The following is a 17,608-nucleotide window of genomic DNA, read 5'->3' as shown; positions in this document are numbered from 1 at the left end:
ATTTGTATTTTGAAAATGTTTTTATATCGGTTTTTTAATCTTATCGAGATAATCGGATAAGATTAGATATTAATATATATTGAAATTTTTTTAGAAAAAATATTTTAAAAATAAAGTTATACGCAAAAAAGAGTGTGTGGAAATAGAGTTGTTAGAAAGGAAGCATCTAATATGATTAAAACCAAGACAGTTATATCATCGGGCTTTCTATTTGTTTATTAGTTATCTGAAATGAATAATTAATGACTAATTGTACCCTCCTTTATAAAAAAAATGATGTTTTCTAGCTTCTTGAGCAAATGGTGTATCAATTTTTGTGTTTTGTGCAATTTTTTTTGCAGAAACAACAAGATGTTTAGAAACTTGTGTAGCGACTAATAATTGATCTTTTGAAATATTGCCTTCATATGGCAAGACATTTTGTCCTGATTTTAACCAAATTCCTGCATTAACAAGTGTTTTTGTAATAATCATTTCCATATTCTCAAAAAATAAATTATCTAAAACACCATCTGTTGCAAATACAATTACATCCCCATGTTTTAAATCATGATTATATATATCTGCATCATCTACTTCATTTTTTAAATATGTTTTCCCCCCTTCTTTACTTTGTTTTAAAAGATCTAAAGGAATCTTAGAAAGCTGAAAAGGTGCATTAAAAAAATGGGTCTGTATATTCGATTTGAATAAAAGAATCCCGTTACGATAAATTGAATATCCCGAATCTCCGAGACTGATCATTTTTATAAAGAGTCGCTCTCTTTTTAATATATCTTACTTTATGATTTTTATATTTCCTTTTTCATAATAAAATTGACCCAAACATACTGTTGCTCCCCCTCCAACTATATTTTTGTCCATTAAAACCTCTTCAAACCCTTTTTTAAGAGCTTCTACTATCGTATCTTCTTTTTTTGTCTGTTCTTTAAAAATATTTTCTGTTTTTTCACTTATTCCCCATGAAAAACATTTGACATCAATATTAGATGTTTCCCAACCCCCAACTCCATCAAAAATACCAACTGCTATTTCTTTTTTCCCTCCAATTTCTTTAAGTTCCGATACAAAAAATGAATCCTGAATATTCTTAAATCTCCAATCTATCTATTCTTGATCTATTCTTTACTTGACTTGTATTTCTTATTCTTTTTTTTAATGTTTCCCATGAATTATCCAATGAACTTAGTATAATCTTAGATGTTTGGGATTTCTTGCCAGGAGAACATGCTACTGAGATAACAGGAAGATATTGATTAATAAAAGATCTTGTAGAGAAGGCTTTAACTATATTAAGAAGAGGTTTTCTGAAGGAAATAAAAAAAGGCATTTTTAAGAACTTAAGAGTAGGGTTAGACCTACCCTTTATCAATGAGATTAAGAATTTCTTATCGAATCTTAAGTTTTTAAAAATCTTAGGATGTTAAGAGCTGTGTAAGTTTTTCTTAGTATTTTTTTCTAATTTCTGTATTAAATTGTTTAAAGAAAGCCGAGAAATGCAAGATCAAAAAGGGAAATTGAAAAACGGGAGCCTAAAATACAGGAATCTGGACGGACAGTTCTTTTTTTACGAGGATCAACAACAAACAGAGTAATTCAGACAGCACTTTTAGATTTGGTAGGAAAATAATAAAAAAAGAGAAAATCCCCGAATTCTCTGACTCAATGGTATTTAGTATTTGTTAAAGAAACCTAATGCAATCAATTTTTCTCGAAAAAATAAGATTTATCCTTTTGAAGATACAAGTTCATTGAATTTTTTATCAGAAAAAAATGATGCAAGTTTTTTGGTTATAGGAAGTTATGGAAAGAAACGTCAGAATACGTTAATCTTTGTTCGTATGTTTGACTATCAAGTTCTTGATATGCTTGAGTTGCGTATTGAAAATGCAGTGTCAATGATAGAATTTAAAGTATGTTTTTTTGATAATTAGAAAGAAATATGGGTTTATACTGATATTATAAGAATGAAAAATGTTTTATTGGGTTAAAACCAATGATTTTATTTGCAGGATCATTATTTGAATCATCTCCAAAATATCAATTATGTAAATCTATGTTTCTTGATTTTTTTCATGGTCAAACAACAGATCGGTTGAATATTGAAGGTATTCAGTATGCTGTATGTCTTTTAACTGAAGAGCCTACGGATGAAAATCCTTTTCCTCCTATTTTTTTTCGTGTATACATGATTAAATATTTAAAGGAAAAACAAGTAGGCTCAAAGATAGAATTGGAAGAAATGGGGCCACGGTATGATTTTTCAATTAAAAGGACTCATGAAGCAAATGAGAAAATGATGAAAGAAGCTATGAAAAAACCAAAAAAACATCTGCCTAAAATCAAAAAGAATATTGACATTGATAAAATGGGTGATAAAATTGGACAAATTCATTTAGAAAAACAAAATATTAATCAGCTTCAAACACGGAAGTTTAAGGGGTTAAAACGGAAGATTGAAGATAGTATTGAGGATGAATCTTTTAATAAGAATGGTAAAAAACATCATCGAGTTACTTTTAAAGATGATTTAACATTACATACCTAAAATAAGCAGTTTTAAATGTTTTAATACAATGTGCAGTATATAATTTTGAAAAGGATATATATTAAACTTTTATTTAAAATACTCTATGACATTTTATGTAAATATTTATAAAACTATATAATATTTTGTTTATTTAGGAGTATATATTATAATTGACAATAACATAATTACTAGTATCTATTAAGTTGAAAGATTCTTATATTAAAAATAGCTAATTTTCTGAATCAAAAGTAATATATTGAATTAACATAAATAACTCATAAAAAAATGTCTTTTTCCTAAAATCTAAACGAATTTTCGGTATATTTGTCTTCTTTTCATCCTGAAATTCATCTCCAAACCATTTTATCTTAAGTTTATATTCAAAACCACTCTGAAGAACAGAAGTGCGTGCAAGTTCACACATGTCTACAGCAGATAAATTCCAAATCTTAAATGTTAAATAGAGTATAAACTTATAAATTTCATACCTGAGTAGCAATAGCATATTCTTCAAGAAGTGGATCCTCTGTAAAATGAAATTGAACGGGATCATCTGTAGAAAGCGTTACATTTAATCCTCTTTTAAAAAAAAGTGGAAATGGGTTTTCATGAAACCTTAAAAATAATAAATTATTCGATATTGGAGACATAGAAATTCCAATTTGAGCTAAATAATATAAATATTGTATTGCATAATTTTTTTCTAGCAAAATTCCATGATTAATAGAATAACTTGTTAAAAATGAACATGCAAGATGGTTAATATCTCCTGCTTCTCCAGAATGTGGCCTAAATAGGAAAGTATTGAATCCTCTTTCTCTTCTCCAATGATTAAGAATTGCCGTATTCATATATATATAATAATGCCAATAAAAATATGGTGGATTTTCCAAATAATCCCAAGATGGAGTTAAAAATTCAGAATCTAGTTCAATTTCTGGCTTTGATTCATCATCTACAGAATCAAAACCAACAACTCTTTGTAAAAAAATATGAAGCTTAGGATTTTTAGATGGATCAAGGGTTATTTCAAAAAGTGGCTGAAAAAAATCTATTAAAATATAAGTATTAAAAATTAAATTTAGTCTTCTACTTTTTATATGTTCCTCCATGTTGTTGAGAGTCCCAATCTTTTTAAAAACATTATAAATTCGAGGAACTTGTATTATCCAGCGAACATTTGGTGAAAATAAATTGTTATCAATAACCCATTCTGCTAACTTATCCCATTCATCTAATGATCTACTTATAATTAGCTTTATATAAATTAATTATAAAACGAACATTCCAAAAATAGTAAGTCTATATTCTGCCATTTTATATTTATCAGCTTCCAATTTGTTAATAAGCTCTATACAAAATAAATATAGAATAAATAGTAAATAGCAGGTAAATACCGCGTGTAAGCTCCGCAAAATATTTTCCTTTCATATAATTATCTGTACTTAAGAAAATAGTTTTAAATATGGGTCTTCCAAATGGATTAAATTTTGAATTAAATACTTCAAAATGCTGAAACGTATCTTTATAAGCCTTTTTAGGATCAATCTGATATATAATTTCATTTTAAAAACTTACATGCATATCAAGAATATCAATTGTAAGATCATATGCAGTTAAATTTAAAGAATCAAATACATCTTTTAATGTATGATATTTTCCATCTTGATATAACACAATATCCTATCAAAAAAATTAAATAAAACATCTAAAGAATTATAAGATTATACATTTGGAGAATTTTCCAGTTTTCTTTTTATAAATTCCAACAAATGTTTTTGAGTAGCCTATTAATATAAGTACTATATTCATTTATATAAAATATTATTAACAGTTGCATCGTGATGAATATGCGTATCAACTTTTCTAATATTATAAAAGTCTCTATGGGGAATTTGCTTTTATATATTAGTATCTCATTTTTTAAAAAAAAAAATACTTTAATTCTTATGATTTCGTCTTTTTCATGAGATATTATATATTTTTCCCATTCATCTTCTAAATTTTTTAGTCTTTCAGAAGCAAATTTCTTGATTGATTCATCATTTATTACAATGTAAATTTCTTTAAGATTTTCGTAGAATTCGCATATTGTTGGAACAGTTAATACTGGATTACCAATATCCATATCTAAATTAAATAATTAAAGGCTTTAAATTTAATTTTTCCTAATAATTATACCATTTTGGGATGAATATGTTTGAAAAATTCCTGAACTTTCATATCTATATTTTATTTGATTATCTTTACCTGGAATTACACATTTCTCAATCTCAAATTTTTCATTATCTTTTGGATATATGTTCCATACTTTTTCATGTCTTGGGTTATCAATATGACGTTGAAGTGAAAATTTAATGTACTGATTGCGAAGTATAAGACATTTATATAAAGAAGAACATGTATTTTTTAAATTTTTCATTGACTTTAAATCTGTTGTATTAGAAATCAGATATATAAATAAATATATTTAAGAATTCTACTGCTCTCACAAATTGTCCTATCTTCATATAGATTTTGAGCCTCTTTATATAATGTATAATATTCTCGAAAATATAAACATCTATTAAATCTTTCTTGAACTTCCCTTGGATTTATATTTAGTTCAATTTCATTTTTATAAGAACTATTTGTACATTTTTTTATACATGTTTTATTTTCTAATGAATTTAATTTTTTAAAAGATAAAAGATAATTGTGATTTTCCTGCTAAAAAAGAATTAATATAATAAGATAATTTATATACACCTGTACATACATTCTTTTCTTTTTTTCCATAAGATAACCCTTTAAAAATGAGATAATCAATGCAGCAAAAATCATTAAAAAAATGAGCTTCTTCATAAGAATTTAAAAAAGACCTATTAGATTCCTTATCTTTTTGATCCATCTTCATTTTATCTTATTAAAAGTTTAGTTTTATAAAAATAATTTTTGTAAAATCTTCCTATCATTTGAAAAGTATTTATTTTTTAAAATATTTATTAGTGTTAAAATAGGTTTTTAAAATAAGCAAAAACCTATATACAGAAATGTAATAAAATGATTGAGAATTAATAATATTTTGTTTAAAGAATTAATAATCTTTTTTATAAAATTAGAATTCCCTTATTTTTATAGAATCATTTAAGAATTGTAAATTATAATGATAAATTGAGTTAGATTTTTTGTGTTTATTTTCGTAAGGTTTTTTGGATATTATTGTATAGTTAGTTAATTGATAATTTTTGAATTTGTATAGACAGTTAAGAAATTATTCATTTTTGTAGAATATTTACTTTTGGTGATTTTTAGTTTTCATTTTTATATATATATGAAGAATTAAATGTATTTCTATTTTTCTCAATTCTCTTCTTTCTTTTTTGTTTAGCAATATGTTTAACGTTGAGATTAGAAAAGAAAAGATCCAAACGTAAATTATTAGGTGTTTTCGGATATAAAACGTTCATCAATTCGGCATATTCATTATTATTCAATATCTTTTCACAACTAACAATATGTACGTTTTTATTATTTATTTGATTAAAAAAAGACTCTTTGCATAATTTTGACGTATGAACAATCATTTTATATGAGCATGTAGAAACTTCTGATATAAACATAATTTTGTCATAAGTATCAGGTTCACATATATACTAAAAAATTATTTAAATATAAAACTCTTATCTGAAAAAAATACCTGAATTTCAATATGTCGATTATCTTGAATAAGATTACAATATGTACCTCCGTGCATTCTCTGACTAATATAATAAGAATCTCCATTATATTCTATTTTAGACGGAAGTTCTGGTTCTTTTTTCTTTGTAGTTGCATTTAACTTTCCTAAAAAATAATAATTTTCACTTTGATTCTCTAACATACGAAGACCTCTTTGAGTACCATCCCATTCTTTTTGATGAAATTGTTTTGCATATTTATTATAACAAAAAACATATGTCCACCATCCTTCCAACTATTTTTAAATTATTTATATTTTAAATATTTAAATCATTTCCTACATAATAAATACATGTATTCTCCATAGAAGATAATAATTTTAGCCCTTTTTCTAATGCCTTATCTGCTTCTTGTTCTTTTTTAATTTTTTCTTCTGGAGTTTCTTCATTTTCTATTAACTCATCATTAACTTTAGGTATTGTGCAGAGATATTCCTCGTTTTTAAGCTTTAATATCTCATATTCTATATCATCCTTATGTGTCCTATTGTCAGTTAAAAGACGATCATTGACTATTCCTCTTGATATAGGCATTTTTTTAAAGTTTATTTGATAACGTGGTTGACTTAAGATCTATTTTTGATGAAAATGATTTTTTTAAATAAAAAAATATACATCATCATAAACAGAAAACCCGTAAATGTGTATGAAAGGGAGAATTATCCATAAAATTATGTTTTTCTTCATTTTTTCTTGATATTCAGAAAAATTAAAGAGCCGAATTATAAATAAAAAGTAATAGAACCTTGAATAAAATAATATGAAATACTTATTTCTAAAGGATATATTTATCTTTAAAAAGAAAAAGAATTATATATTTATTTTAATTGAATGTTGTTTTTAAGATATAGGTTATGAAAAATTAAAAATAAAAATGTTATATGAATAATTGAAATAATATTTTATAATAAGATTAAAATAAATAAAATATCAGTAATATTATTAGTAATTATGAAATTACTTTATAAATGATGAAAATGCAAATTTAGAGAGAAAATTTATATATGATGAATTATAAATAAGAAATATAGATAAAAATTCATTTATACAAGTAAAATTGCATTGACGCAACCTAAAAGCTATTAATATAAATGGATAAAAAAAGTTAAATACCATCGTTTTCAGGATTATTTGTTATTTGAGCATACTATATATATTATAAAATGAATAAAAATTATGTATTTGATACTTTTCCCCAGACTACCTTTCCTCCAGGTGTTACAAGACCCATTTCACTTACATTTACCTCAATAATCTATATAAATTAGAAGAACTATAGACATACTTGTTTTTTATTTACAGTTCCTTTTGTTAGAACACCTAATTGTGTATACATAGGAGATTGGGGATTTTTTTTAACACCGAGGATAGGAAACTGCATGGTTACTGCCAATTTTGGATGAGTAACATTGGCTTTTTTTTGTCGAAGAGCCATAGGTCTTAATTAATTAGATATTTATATTAAAAAAGACTAAAAAACCTTATAAATCTCTTTTCAAAAGTTAAATAAACATTATAAAAGACTTTTAAAACATATTTACCTCATATTTAACAGGTTTTCGTGTAAATCCTTCCCCAACAAATGTTGCTTTTGTAATCAATCGTTTCCATGATTTTTTCTTGCTTTTCCCTGTTTTAATAACCTTAAATATCTCCTCCTCTGAAATTCCACGAACTTTCGGAAGAGGAACAGAATATCTTCCTTCCTTATCTTTTCTTTTTTGTTTTACCATATTCGAAAGTATTTTAGCTTGTTTTTCATCTCCACGATCTAATAGATATGTCGGTACTGCTCCATCAGGAATGCTATTTGGTATCTTTTCTTTTATATTTCTCTTTTCATGCTCTTTAATTCTATCCGAAAAACTAATAAATAATCTTAAAATAGTAAAAATAATCTTACAATTTTCTCATTTTAATATTTTCCTGTCGCCGTTGTTTATTATAGATTTTTGCTTTAATTCCTCTTAATTTTCTTGAACATTCTGACTTTTTATGAACCAAATGAGCCTCTCTTTTACGTCTAAAATACCTTAATCTTATTTTATTTGATTATAAAATAAAACTACTTTCTTTCCTCAAAATCAAGACGGCGGCCTCTTTTTTTAATGTGATTTTCAATATAATCCCCTTGGGGCTGCTCATTTTTAATAAATATTAAAGAAAAATAAAATTAAAACCATTTTTTAAGTATAATTTAGACAAAATTTAAACTTTTTATAGATTTTTAGAAATATCAGACGTTAAAGTCCTAGCCCGATAACCTTCAAAATTATTAAAAAAATATATATTTATTAATTTGAAGGAAAAGGGTTTTTAATGAAGAAATGGAACATATTTAGTTCTTCAAGAAGATGTCTTTTATTATTTTTTCGAAAAAACGGGGTTTTTATAGGCAAGTTTGAGATAGAAATAAAGAAAAATAGTTATAAACTTCTTATGATTTTTATTTAGAAAGGAAACTTTTTTTTTCAAAGAATAAAGGACTACTTCCTCCGTTCTTTGCTAGGTTTATTTCCTTATCTCCTAAAATTAAATCATCAGTTGAATCTACATCATTAATTACTACGCCATTTAAAAAATTTCTATCTGAACCTTCTTTTTATGCTGTTATACATATATATGGCCGATCTTTTATTGTTACAGAAGGGGATGTTGTTACACTTCCTCAAAGATTGTGTGATGTTAAGCCTGGTGATATAATTAGGTTAAATTCTATCTCTAAATTGGGGTCAAGAAATTATACATTAAAAGGTCAACCGTATATAGATGAGAAACTTTATACATGTAGAGCTAGAGTTTTGGAATTAACAAAGGCACCCATGTCATATTTTATAAAAAAGAAGCGTAGACAAAGACGTATAAAAGTTGTAAAAAGCAAACAAGATTATACAGTATTAAGGTAAATAGATTTTGAAAAAAAAAAAAAGTTTAATTGATATTAGAATTTGTGAGATTACAATACATGATATACATAAATAGGAGTATGTACTTGCAATTTAAAAGATTTGATAATGAAATAGAAAGATGCCATTTCGGTAAACCCAACCATATTTTAATATTAATCTCTTTGGTAAATTTTAGAATCTTGAAATTTTTATAGATGGAGTATAAATAATTAAACGTTAAATATCTTTTCAAATATGGCTATTATAGCTTTTTGTTAGCCTTCTTGGATTTCTAATAATCTCGCAAAAGATTCCTATCATACGATTTTAGAAGAATAACATTAAAATAGAAAAGAACCCTACATTAGTTGCTGCTTTTAATTGTTCCAAAGTATGTTTTTCGGATTTTACTGCTTCTACTATTTGTTCAACTAATTGGATCATTTGTTCTAATGTTAGTCTGACAGTTGGCTTTTCATTTTGTAGATGTTTTTCAGGTTGCAAAAACCGGTCTTGTAATAATTCTGGTATTGTTTTTCTTTTTGTTTGATCTCTTTCAAGACAACTTTTCATAACTTTTATCAAATTTTTATTAACTCTAACACCATCTGGTTGACTTTGTCCATTATGTGCAATAGGAAATGCCATAGTTGGAAAATTGATAGAATGCTTAGGATCCGGTATTGCTTTGATTTTTTGAAACATTGTTAGATGAGCAAAAGGTGTTTTTCCATATACCATTTGATATAATATGCATCCCAGGCTCCATATATCACTTGCTCTTCCTAGTTTCATCACTTTTTGTTCTCCTGGTGTACTAGAATGTGCTTCAGATAATGCTTCTGGAGACATATAATTAATAGTTCCTATTTGTGAATCACGATGAATGTTTGTAGTATCATTTCCGATCGCTTTAGCAATACCGAAATCTATTAATTTAAGAGAACCTTCAACAAGCAAAAAATTCGCAGGTTTTAGGTCAGAATGAACAATTTTTTGATCATGAACAGCCTGAACAGCCTGAAGCATTTGATCCCAATATAATCGAACAAAGTTTATATCTAACGGTCTTTGATGTTGTTTTGCAAGTAAATGTGATAAATCGATTTCTCCGATTTCTAATATCTATAAATTATTATATATAATTATATAAATTTTAAAGTTTATATTTGTACCATTGTTAAATAACCTTTTGTATCATTAATTTCAGAATCATATAATTTAATAATTCTCTCATGCCCTGAAAGTTTTTTTAATAATTCAATTTCGTCTTTGAAATTAACAATTGCACTTTTGTCTGCTTTGTCGAAATGAACTTTTTTAAGAGCAAACATTTTATGATTTTGGTCCATTACTCTAAACACTTTACTACTTCCTCCTCTTCCTATAAGATCTAATCGATTGTAAGGTTTCGAATTTACCTAATAAAAATTAGAAGACGTGATATTAAAGGATATATATACATAAGTAATGGATTTAGATTTCGAAGAAACATTTTGCAATGATGATAAATTAGTTTTTGTGTTAGGAGAATTTGTTTGAGGTAAAACATTGTCATTTACATCTACTGAATTTTTCTTTTCAGATTTTAACATTGATTGCAAACAACATGAATCAGATTTCTTAATAGAAGAGTCCTTTGGAGAATTTGTTTCTATATTTTTCTGTAAATTTTCAAAAAGTGATGATTTTGATATATAAACTGGTAAAACAGATTCATTCTTTACACAATTTAGTATACTATTAATTCAAAAGATGAAGTTTACGACTTTATTTTGAACAATTAAATCTGTATCTTGAAGACAGTTTACTGGATTTATCAATAAAGATTGCATTTTTTTGAACTTCTTTGGGGATGTTTTTTGATTTTCTATTGGTGACGTTGAATTCGAGAGTACAGGAAAAATGTCAAATTGATTTTCCTTATTCATAATATGTTCATGTGGTATATTTTCTTTACCACCATTAAAAGTTTGTATGTCTTGCTTTTCTGCTCCTAAAAAAGGAAGTTTAGAATCTTCTTGTCTTACTTCTGTGCCATTTTCAAGTTCATCCACACTTTCACTTGAAAGACGCTCTGCACGTTTTGGTGGTCCTAAGCCTATTCGTCCAATACGTTTCCAACGAGCTGAAGACGATGCATTAATTCCCCAACTGTAGAATTTAAAAAACAAATCTTGAAAATAAAACCCCTTATACCTTTGTTTTAAAGCTGGAGTTTGAAATGTATGTGATTCTTGACTATGTTGATTTATTTTAGTTTGTGCTGTTATAAGTGCCATAGAATTTGAAAAAGCAGAAATATCAACTAACTCCTTAAATATAAATATTATTATATAAATAATTCCTACAAAACTCATACCTTTTGTGGCATTGACTGTAATTCTTCCGTATATTTAAGATTCTTATGGTAATTTATACTTTTTTCTATAAAATCATTCTAGACCCTAAATAAATAAAAAAAAGTAGATAAAATACTATACTTTTTTATCATATATATAATTCCTTCCTGCATTCTCCATGCTCCTGATTGTTTGTAATGTAGAATTAGATTCTTCTATATTTTGTTTTAAAATTTCATTTGGTGATTCCCTCTCTTTTTTAATAGATCTTTTTTTCCTTATTTTCTTAATATCATATTTATTATCTTCTATACAATTCCTTTCTCCTGATTTTCTATCTTTAGCAAATAACATTCTAGCATACGCGCTTTCAAATTCAAATTCATTATCTGATGCTTCTTCTGTAGAAAAATCAAGAGATATTTTTGATACTTTTCTTGAGAGATTCTGCGTGTTCATCTGTATATCCTGTGACTAATTCCTTTACTTAGTATATTTCTTTTAGATTTTAATTTCTCTATAAACCTTCATTTATAACCCTTAAAGATCCTTTTTTTCTGTTTCATGTAAATTATAGAAAGATATAGTTTTCTTATATTAAGATCTATTAGTTTTTAGTGTTTTTTCTAGGGAAAAATTCCATTAAAATACTTACTGGTGCTTACAAGTTTTTTATGTCGTTTATCTTGAATTTTATCAGAGCACGTTAAAATCGTGAACGTCAACATTTAATGTTTATGGAATAAATGACTATTTAATGAGTCTTTTTAAGTTAAATATGACTCAGTGAGTGGATTATTTGTGTTAATGATTTGTGGTTGTTTTTTCCCGGTTAATTTAGCTTTAAATTTGGGCTTTTTATTTGAAATTGAATAAAGTTGTTAAATATGAGAAAAAAAATGCCATTAAAGAAGCTAAAAATAGAAGAAACTGATGAAAGATTAAGTAAACATTTCCTTAGATCGTCTAAAGAGAGAGTTAGTTGTAAAAAAGAGAAGAAATGCTTTGGATTAAAGGATTCTTTGTTTGAATCAGAAAATAAATATCTTGAATGTGATTCTATTTGTATTGAAAGTGATTCAGAGGAAGAAAATTACTGTAGTCGTTTTGTTAGAAGTGTTGGTAAAAGATCAAGGAATATCATGGCGATTTTTGATAGGATAGAAAAAAATAAAATAGAAAAAAAGAGTAAATATGATGGTATATATCTTATATAGAATTTTATATCCATGATTTCTTATGGAACAAGATATTTTGATGTGGAATGAAAAATACAAACCATTAACTGTTAATGATTTAGCAGTTAATAAAAAGAAAGTTGCAGAAATTCGTAATTGGTTATCAATTGCATTAAAGCAGGATTTAGAAAAAGTAAGAATTTATGAGTTATATATTTTAATGATCTAATAGATATTAGAAATTAATTATTCTTACGGGACCACCAGGATCAGGAAAGACAGCTACGATTAATGTATTATCTCAGGAAATGGGATTTGAAATTTTGGAATGGCAAAATCCAATGACTATATTATCAGAGGATATGGGTTGTTATTGTTGAATTTATTTTATAATTTTTTCTTAAGGACTGTCTAGAGCTAGATCATCTATCATTGTTTTCAAAATTTGAGAATTTTCTTTTAATATCGAAGCAATATTCATCTTTAGATTTTGATGGCACATCCAATGTTTTTTCTGATTCTAAGATTATTTTGATTGAAGATTTACCAAACATTTATACATCGTCTCCTGGCACTCCTGATAAAGAGCATGATTTTCAATTGGCTATTCTTCGTTATATTTCATCATCTAGAAACAAATATCCTCTTGTCTTAATAATAACAGAAATGGATTTTAAAGAATTTGACGAAACAGATAATAAAAGAGTTAAAGGGTTAAGTTTGTATAGTTTATTAGGTAGGACTATTATTGAATCTGAAAAAACGGTACAAATTAGGTTGGTAATTCTTTATTTAAACTTAATAGTAATGCTATTATAGTTTTAATCCAATTACAAAAATATCTCTTCAAAAAACAATAAATAAGATAATTGATATTGAATGTCGTTATTCTCAGAAACCTAGTTTAGAATTAATAGAATCAATTATTGAGTCATCTTGCGGAGATATTCGTTCAGCATTAAATTCTTTACAATTTATTGTAGGAATAATTTTAGAGAATTCAAGCAAAGGTTTCATTAACTTTGTATTAGTGTTACAAAGAAATAATATAATTTTAGGTTTTTCTAAAGAGAAAGGCTTACTTATTAATTCGATTATAAATCGAGATATTACTTTAGGGTTTTTTCATGCTGTTGGTAAAGTTATATACAATAAGCGTATTGGGGATTCTCCGGAGGATAAATTTGAACATTTTTTCCCAAAAAATTCTTTACCTTTTCATTTAAAAGTTTATGAAAGACGAATATCAAAGGTCAACCCTGATAACATATTGGACACGATACCAGTTAGTTATGATATTTATATATTAGCACTTCATCACAATTATTTGGAATCTTGCAATGATATAAAACATGTTGATTTTATACTTTCTTTTTTAAGTTATTCTGATACAATGCTTTCAGCTAAAGTATGGCATTATTCTTTGCAACAACGGATGTCTTCCCTTGTAGCTATTATGGGCTTATTAATAGGTTTACCATCCCCTGTAAAACGTTCATTTACATCAAAAATAGTATATCCTGTTTATCAAAAAATCTTACAAGAAATGAAATTAAAAAATGATTATTTCATTGATTCTATTTATAAAAGTTATTGTAATTGTTACAATCTTTACTATAATACTATGAAATCTTCGATATCTATGATAACTGAAATTTTTCCATATCAGTCACTTATTTTAAAAAAAAAAACATGTATGATTCTTTTTAATATCTTTTTTTGCTAATTTTTTAAGCATTTTTCGATATTCCTGCCTTAATTGATAAAGATGAATCTCATAAGTTTTTATTATATGATATAAATGATGATATTGAATCTTTTGATTAATTTTTTATTCATTTATTTTCATTTCTTTATATAACATATCTTTAAGGAAAATTATATATATTCACTTAAATTCTTAATATTTTTTTATGTTTTACTTGCATTTTATAAATATTACCTTTGAAATTTGTCTTTGTTCTTTAGGGTTTTTTATGAGGTTTTTCTCTACCTCGTTTTTAAGTCTAGAAAAAAAGATTATTTTAGCGTTTTTATATAGAGAAAAAAGGAGTTTATTATAAGAACAATGATTGCCTCTTCTGCACGTATGGCTTCATTCTTTTTTTCTGGGTTTTTTAAGCGATCAGCTTTGAGAACGGTAAGTAAAACAAAATACTAATTTTCTTTAAAAGAATGGGGATTTTTTTGCAAAAAAAAATGAAAAACCTATATCTTTATAAATAAATGGACTAATTGATTATTATATGTCTTTTTTTTCTCTGGAATTTACTTGGATAGTAACATTTTTTGAGTGTTATTAAGAAATGATATATGGAGAAATATTTTTCTAAATAATGATTAAAATAAGCAATTTTTTGGCTGTAATTATAGGAATATCCTTTAGCTATTATTTTTATTGGATATATTATATATTTTATTTGAGATTTATTATTTTTTTTACGTTTTGGTGGATTGTTAATTTTATTGGTATTAGATCTCTGCAGAATATCCAATAATTCGTATAAATACAAGGGGTTTCTCTGAAAAGGTGTCTCCGACTGAGATTTCATCGATTTTGGAGGAAAAAATTCGAGGTATTTCTGCTGATGCGAGTTTAACAGAAACAGGACGTGTACTCAGTGTTGGGTATTTTGATTAGTTCTTTTAATAAGTGATATAATATGATTATTAGTGATGGTATTGCTCGTGTTTATGGTCTTAATAATGTACAAGCTGAAGAATTGGTTGAATTTTCATCTGGTATTAAAGGTATGGCTTTAAATTTAGAACCTGATCAAGTGGGTATGTTATTTTTTGCCATGTTTTATATTTTAGTTGAATTGGTTGAATAGGTGTTGTATTATTTGGAAATGATCGTTTGGTAAAAGAAGGAGAAATTGTCAAACGAACAGGCGATATTGTTGATGTTGCAGTTGGTCCTTCATTACTTGGACGTGTATTTAAAAACACCTTTAAAAGAGTATTTCTAATGCGAGGAAGGTTGTTGATGCTCTAGGTAATCCTATTGATGGTAGAGGTCCTATTAAAGCTACTGAGCGTCGACGTGTTCAAATGAAAGCACCTGGTATTCTTCCTCGACAATCTGTTAGAGAACCTATGCAAACAGGCCTGAAATGTGTTGATTCCATGGTTCCTATAGGACGTGGTCAGCGAGAATTGATCATTGGTAATCGGCAGACTGGAAAAACAGCGGTTGCTCTTGATACTATTCTTAATCAAAAACGATTGAATAATGGAAATGATGAATCTAAAAAGCTATATTGTGTTTATGTAGCCGTTGGTCAGAAACGATCAACTGTTGCACAGCTTGTACAAACGTTAGAGGAAAATGATGCTTTAAAATATTCTATAGTTGTGGCTGCTACTGCATCCGAGGCTGCGCCTCTTCAATATATTGCACCGTTTTCCGGATGTGCTATGGGGGAATGGTTTCGTGATAATGGACGTCATGCCTTAATTGTGTATGATGATTTATCAAAACAGGCTGTCGCGTATCGTCAAATGTCTCTTCTTCTTCGACGTCCTCCTGGGAGAGAGGCATATCCTGGGGAGTATGTTGTGTGTTATCTAAATTGCTTTATTTACTAAGAATAGTGTTTTTTATCTTCATTCTCGACTTTTAGAACGTGCTGCTAAAATGAATGAAAAATATGGGTCGGGATCTTTAACTGCTCTTCCTATTATTGAGACGCAAGGTGGTGATGTTTCTGCATACATTCGTACTTATTTGTTGTTTTATTGTTTTTTTCTAATGATTCTAGCTACAAATGTTATTTCTATTACTGATGGCCAAATATTCTTGGAATCGGAGTTATTCTTTAAGGGTATAAGACCTGCTATTAATGTTGGTCTTTCTGTATCTCGTGTTGGTTCTTCTGCTCAAGTTAAAGCTATGAAACAAGGTATATTATATGTTTTTTATTATTATTGAATTATTATTACATTATAGTATCCGGTTCTTTAAAGCTTTTTTTGGCTCAGTACAGAGAGGTTGCTGCTTTTGCTCAGTTTGGTTCTGATCTTGATACTTCTACAAAATTGACTTTGAATCGTGGTGAACGTTTGGTTGAGCTTTTAAAACAAAATCAATATTCTCCTATGCCTGTTGAAGAACAGGGTAATCATGAAAATATATCGTTTTAATGTTTTTAATTTAATAATAGTGCCATTGATATTTGCTGGTGTAAATGGTTTACTTGATAAATTACCTGTAGAAAAAATTGGTCCATTTGAGCAGGCTTTTTTGGTTAGTTTATTACTAAAACGTTGTAAATTTATCTTTTAATAAAAATTTAGGCTCATCTTCGGCAGAATTTTTCAGGTCTTTTGACAAAAATTAGAGAAGAAGGTTCCCTCTCAAAAGAAACGAATGAAGAAATTCGAACTGTTATTGAAGAATTTTTAAAGACATTTGTTTAAGTTTATGGATTAAATAACATGAATATATTTACTTATATCAATTAAAATTTGATTTATGTTATTCATTCATTGTTTTATTTTTTTTACTTAAAAGATATACATTTCAAAATTATCTTTAACTTTTTACTGTTACTAAGTTTATAATTAAAAAATATTAGATTTAGTAATATAAAATTTCAAAAATCCTTATATAGTTAAGTTTAGGAATAATTTATCAATCATTAAGCGTATAAGTTTATAATTTATTTGCAATGGAAAAAATTATTAAAAGTATTTTAAATATATAAAACTCTTAATATTATGTGGTTCTTTGAGCACTTAAAAAAAACAAATTTTAAAAATTATAATTTTAAAATAATTTTGGTGAAAATTTCTAAAAAAAAGTAATATAAAGATTTTTTAGAATTAAATAGTAATATGATTAAGCTGTAGAATTAAAAATATAGACTTTAATGAGATTTCAATGATTTTAGAATAATTAAAGCTAAATATAAAAACAAAACAGTAACTTTAATCATTGATAAAATAT

At 26.5% G+C, this 17,608-nt stretch overlaps 9 protein-coding genes across 9 annotated transcripts; 4 read left to right on the top strand and 5 right to left on the bottom strand.

The window, feature by feature from the left end:
• Nucleotides 1-246: 246 nt before the first annotated feature.
• PNEG_00089 (hypothetical protein) lies at nt 247-1,330 on the bottom strand (the record flags this gene model as incomplete). Its single annotated transcript, XM_007873755.1, has 3 exons — nt 247-736; nt 782-1,107; nt 1,130-1,330. The coding sequence occupies 3 exons, from the start codon at nt 1,328-1,330 to the stop codon at nt 247-249; spliced, it is 1,017 nt and encodes a 338-aa protein (XP_007871946.1).
• Nucleotides 1,331-1,420: 90 nt separating this feature from the next.
• On the top strand, nt 1,421-2,548 carry PNEG_00088 (hypothetical protein; the record flags this gene model as incomplete). The annotated part of the gene is made up of 4 exons (XM_007873754.1): nt 1,421-1,434; nt 1,486-1,618; nt 1,677-1,913; nt 1,967-2,548. The coding sequence occupies 4 exons, from the start codon at nt 1,421-1,423 to the stop codon at nt 2,546-2,548; spliced, it is 966 nt and encodes a 321-aa protein (XP_007871945.1).
• A 186-nt stretch (nt 2,549-2,734) lies between these two features.
• Nucleotides 2,735-5,466, bottom strand: PNEG_00087 (AMP deaminase). The gene is made up of 12 exons (XM_007873753.1): nt 5,289-5,466; nt 5,014-5,239; nt 4,712-4,963; nt 4,470-4,660; nt 4,363-4,428; nt 4,261-4,317; nt 4,109-4,213; nt 3,928-4,063; nt 3,815-3,881; nt 3,624-3,772; nt 3,019-3,581; nt 2,735-2,978 (listed from the first exon to the last, which is right to left on the bottom strand). The coding sequence occupies exons 1-12, from the start codon at nt 5,424-5,426 to the stop codon at nt 2,760-2,762; spliced, it is 2,169 nt and encodes a 722-aa protein (XP_007871944.1). The 5' UTR covers nt 5,427-5,466; the 3' UTR covers nt 2,735-2,759.
• Nucleotides 5,467-5,820: 354 nt separating this feature from the next.
• Nucleotides 5,821-6,936, bottom strand: PNEG_00086 (hypothetical protein; the record flags this gene model as incomplete). The annotated part of the gene is made up of 4 exons (XM_007873752.2): nt 5,821-6,165; nt 6,210-6,485; nt 6,532-6,822; nt 6,865-6,936. The coding sequence occupies 4 exons, from the start codon at nt 6,934-6,936 to the stop codon at nt 5,821-5,823; spliced, it is 984 nt and encodes a 327-aa protein (XP_007871943.1).
• A 263-nt stretch (nt 6,937-7,199) lies between these two features.
• On the bottom strand, nt 7,200-8,467 carry PNEG_00085 (ribosome biogenesis protein nsa2). Its single transcript, XM_007873751.1, has 9 exons — nt 8,430-8,467; nt 8,319-8,386; nt 8,153-8,272; nt 7,791-8,103; nt 7,730-7,740; nt 7,550-7,688; nt 7,439-7,504; nt 7,363-7,396; nt 7,200-7,321 (listed from the first exon to the last, which is right to left on the bottom strand). Exons 1-9 carry the CDS (start codon nt 8,430-8,432, stop codon nt 7,293-7,295), a joined length of 783 nt encoding a protein of 260 aa, XP_007871942.1. The 5' UTR covers nt 8,433-8,467; the 3' UTR covers nt 7,200-7,292.
• Nucleotides 8,468-8,568: 101 nt separating this feature from the next.
• Nucleotides 8,569-9,231, top strand: PNEG_00084 (hypothetical protein; the record flags this gene model as incomplete). Its single annotated transcript, XM_007873750.2, has 3 exons — nt 8,569-8,644; nt 8,704-9,151; nt 9,195-9,231. The coding sequence occupies 3 exons, from the start codon at nt 8,569-8,571 to the stop codon at nt 9,229-9,231; spliced, it is 561 nt and encodes a 186-aa protein (XP_007871941.1).
• Nucleotides 9,232-9,384: 153 nt separating this feature from the next.
• On the bottom strand, nt 9,385-12,070 carry PNEG_00083 (hypothetical protein). Its single transcript, XM_007873748.1, has 9 exons — nt 12,005-12,070; nt 11,621-11,953; nt 11,500-11,577; nt 11,337-11,452; nt 10,907-11,291; nt 10,601-10,858; nt 10,313-10,558; nt 9,501-10,262; nt 9,385-9,451 (listed from the first exon to the last, which is right to left on the bottom strand). Exons 1-9 carry the CDS (start codon nt 12,008-12,010, stop codon nt 9,413-9,415), a joined length of 2,223 nt encoding a protein of 740 aa, XP_007871939.1. The 5' UTR covers nt 12,011-12,070; the 3' UTR covers nt 9,385-9,412.
• A 296-nt stretch (nt 12,071-12,366) lies between these two features.
• Nucleotides 12,367-14,484, top strand: PNEG_00082 (hypothetical protein; the record flags this gene model as incomplete). The annotated part of the gene is made up of 7 exons (XM_007873747.2): nt 12,367-12,679; nt 12,729-12,850; nt 12,897-13,023; nt 13,073-13,433; nt 13,477-13,667; nt 13,716-14,351; nt 14,393-14,484. 7 exons carry the CDS (start codon nt 12,367-12,369, stop codon nt 14,482-14,484), a joined length of 1,842 nt encoding a protein of 613 aa, XP_007871938.1.
• Nucleotides 14,485-14,657: 173 nt separating this feature from the next.
• Nucleotides 14,658-17,086, top strand: PNEG_00081 (ATP synthase subunit alpha, mitochondrial). Its single transcript, XM_007873746.1, has 10 exons — nt 14,658-14,797; nt 15,134-15,285; nt 15,332-15,441; nt 15,492-15,595; nt 15,640-16,211; nt 16,255-16,379; nt 16,422-16,562; nt 16,610-16,777; nt 16,824-16,906; nt 16,957-17,086. Exons 1-10 carry the CDS (start codon nt 14,726-14,728, stop codon nt 17,077-17,079), a joined length of 1,650 nt encoding a protein of 549 aa, XP_007871937.1. The 5' UTR covers nt 14,658-14,725; the 3' UTR covers nt 17,080-17,086.
• The last annotated feature ends 522 nt before the right edge of the window (nt 17,087-17,608 follow it).

This window comes from Pneumocystis murina, assembly GCF_000349005.2.
Source record: "Pneumocystis murina B123 chromosome Unknown supercont1.5, whole genome shotgun sequence".
Classification (NCBI taxonomy): domain Eukaryota; kingdom Fungi; phylum Ascomycota; class Pneumocystomycetes; order Pneumocystales; family Pneumocystaceae; genus Pneumocystis; species Pneumocystis murina.
The sequence above is the reverse complement of the archived record's forward strand: the minus strand, read 5'-3'. Positions and strand labels throughout refer to the sequence as shown.

Bases quoted from the DNA above. Each gene is read 5' to 3' on its own strand.
- PNEG_00085 (XM_007873751.1), bottom strand. The intron at 7,397-7,438 runs GTATCAAATACA...TAATATATATAG, and splicing joins GAAAGGTAGTCTGGGGAAAA to TATGCTCAAATAACAAATAA. The intron at 7,322-7,362 runs GTATTTAACTTT...AATAGCTTTTAG, and splicing joins AAATAATCCTGAAAACGATG to GTTGCGTCAATGCAATTTTA.
- PNEG_00083 (XM_007873748.1), bottom strand. The intron at 10,559-10,600 runs GTATATATATCC...AATTTTTATTAG, and splicing joins AATCTAAATCCATTACTTAT to GTAAATTCGAAACCTTACAA. The intron at 9,452-9,500 runs GTAGGGTTCTTT...ATCGTATGATAG, and splicing joins AATTAAAAGCAGCAACTAAT to GAATCTTTTGCGAGATTATT.
- PNEG_00081 (XM_007873746.1), top strand. From the start codon at position 14,726: ATGATTGCCTCTTCTGCACGTATGGCTTCATTCTTTTTTTCTGGGTTT. The intron at 15,442-15,491 runs GTATGTTATTTT...TTGGTTGAATAG, and splicing joins TTTAGAACCTGATCAAGTGG to GTGTTGTATTATTTGGAAAT. The intron at 16,778-16,823 runs GTAATCATGAAA...ATTTAATAATAG, and splicing joins TATGCCTGTTGAAGAACAGG to TGCCATTGATATTTGCTGGT.
- PNEG_00087 (XM_007873753.1), bottom strand. From the start codon at position 5,426: ATGAAGATGGATCAAAAAGATAAGGAATCTAATAGGTCTTTTTTAAAT. The intron at 4,429-4,469 runs GTATTTTTTTTT...AATATATAAAAG, and splicing joins ACGAAATCATAAGAATTAAA to CAAATTCCCCATAGAGACTT. The intron at 4,318-4,362 runs GTTAATAATATT...TTATATTAATAG, and splicing joins ATATTCATCACGATGCAACT to GCTACTCAAAAACATTTGTT.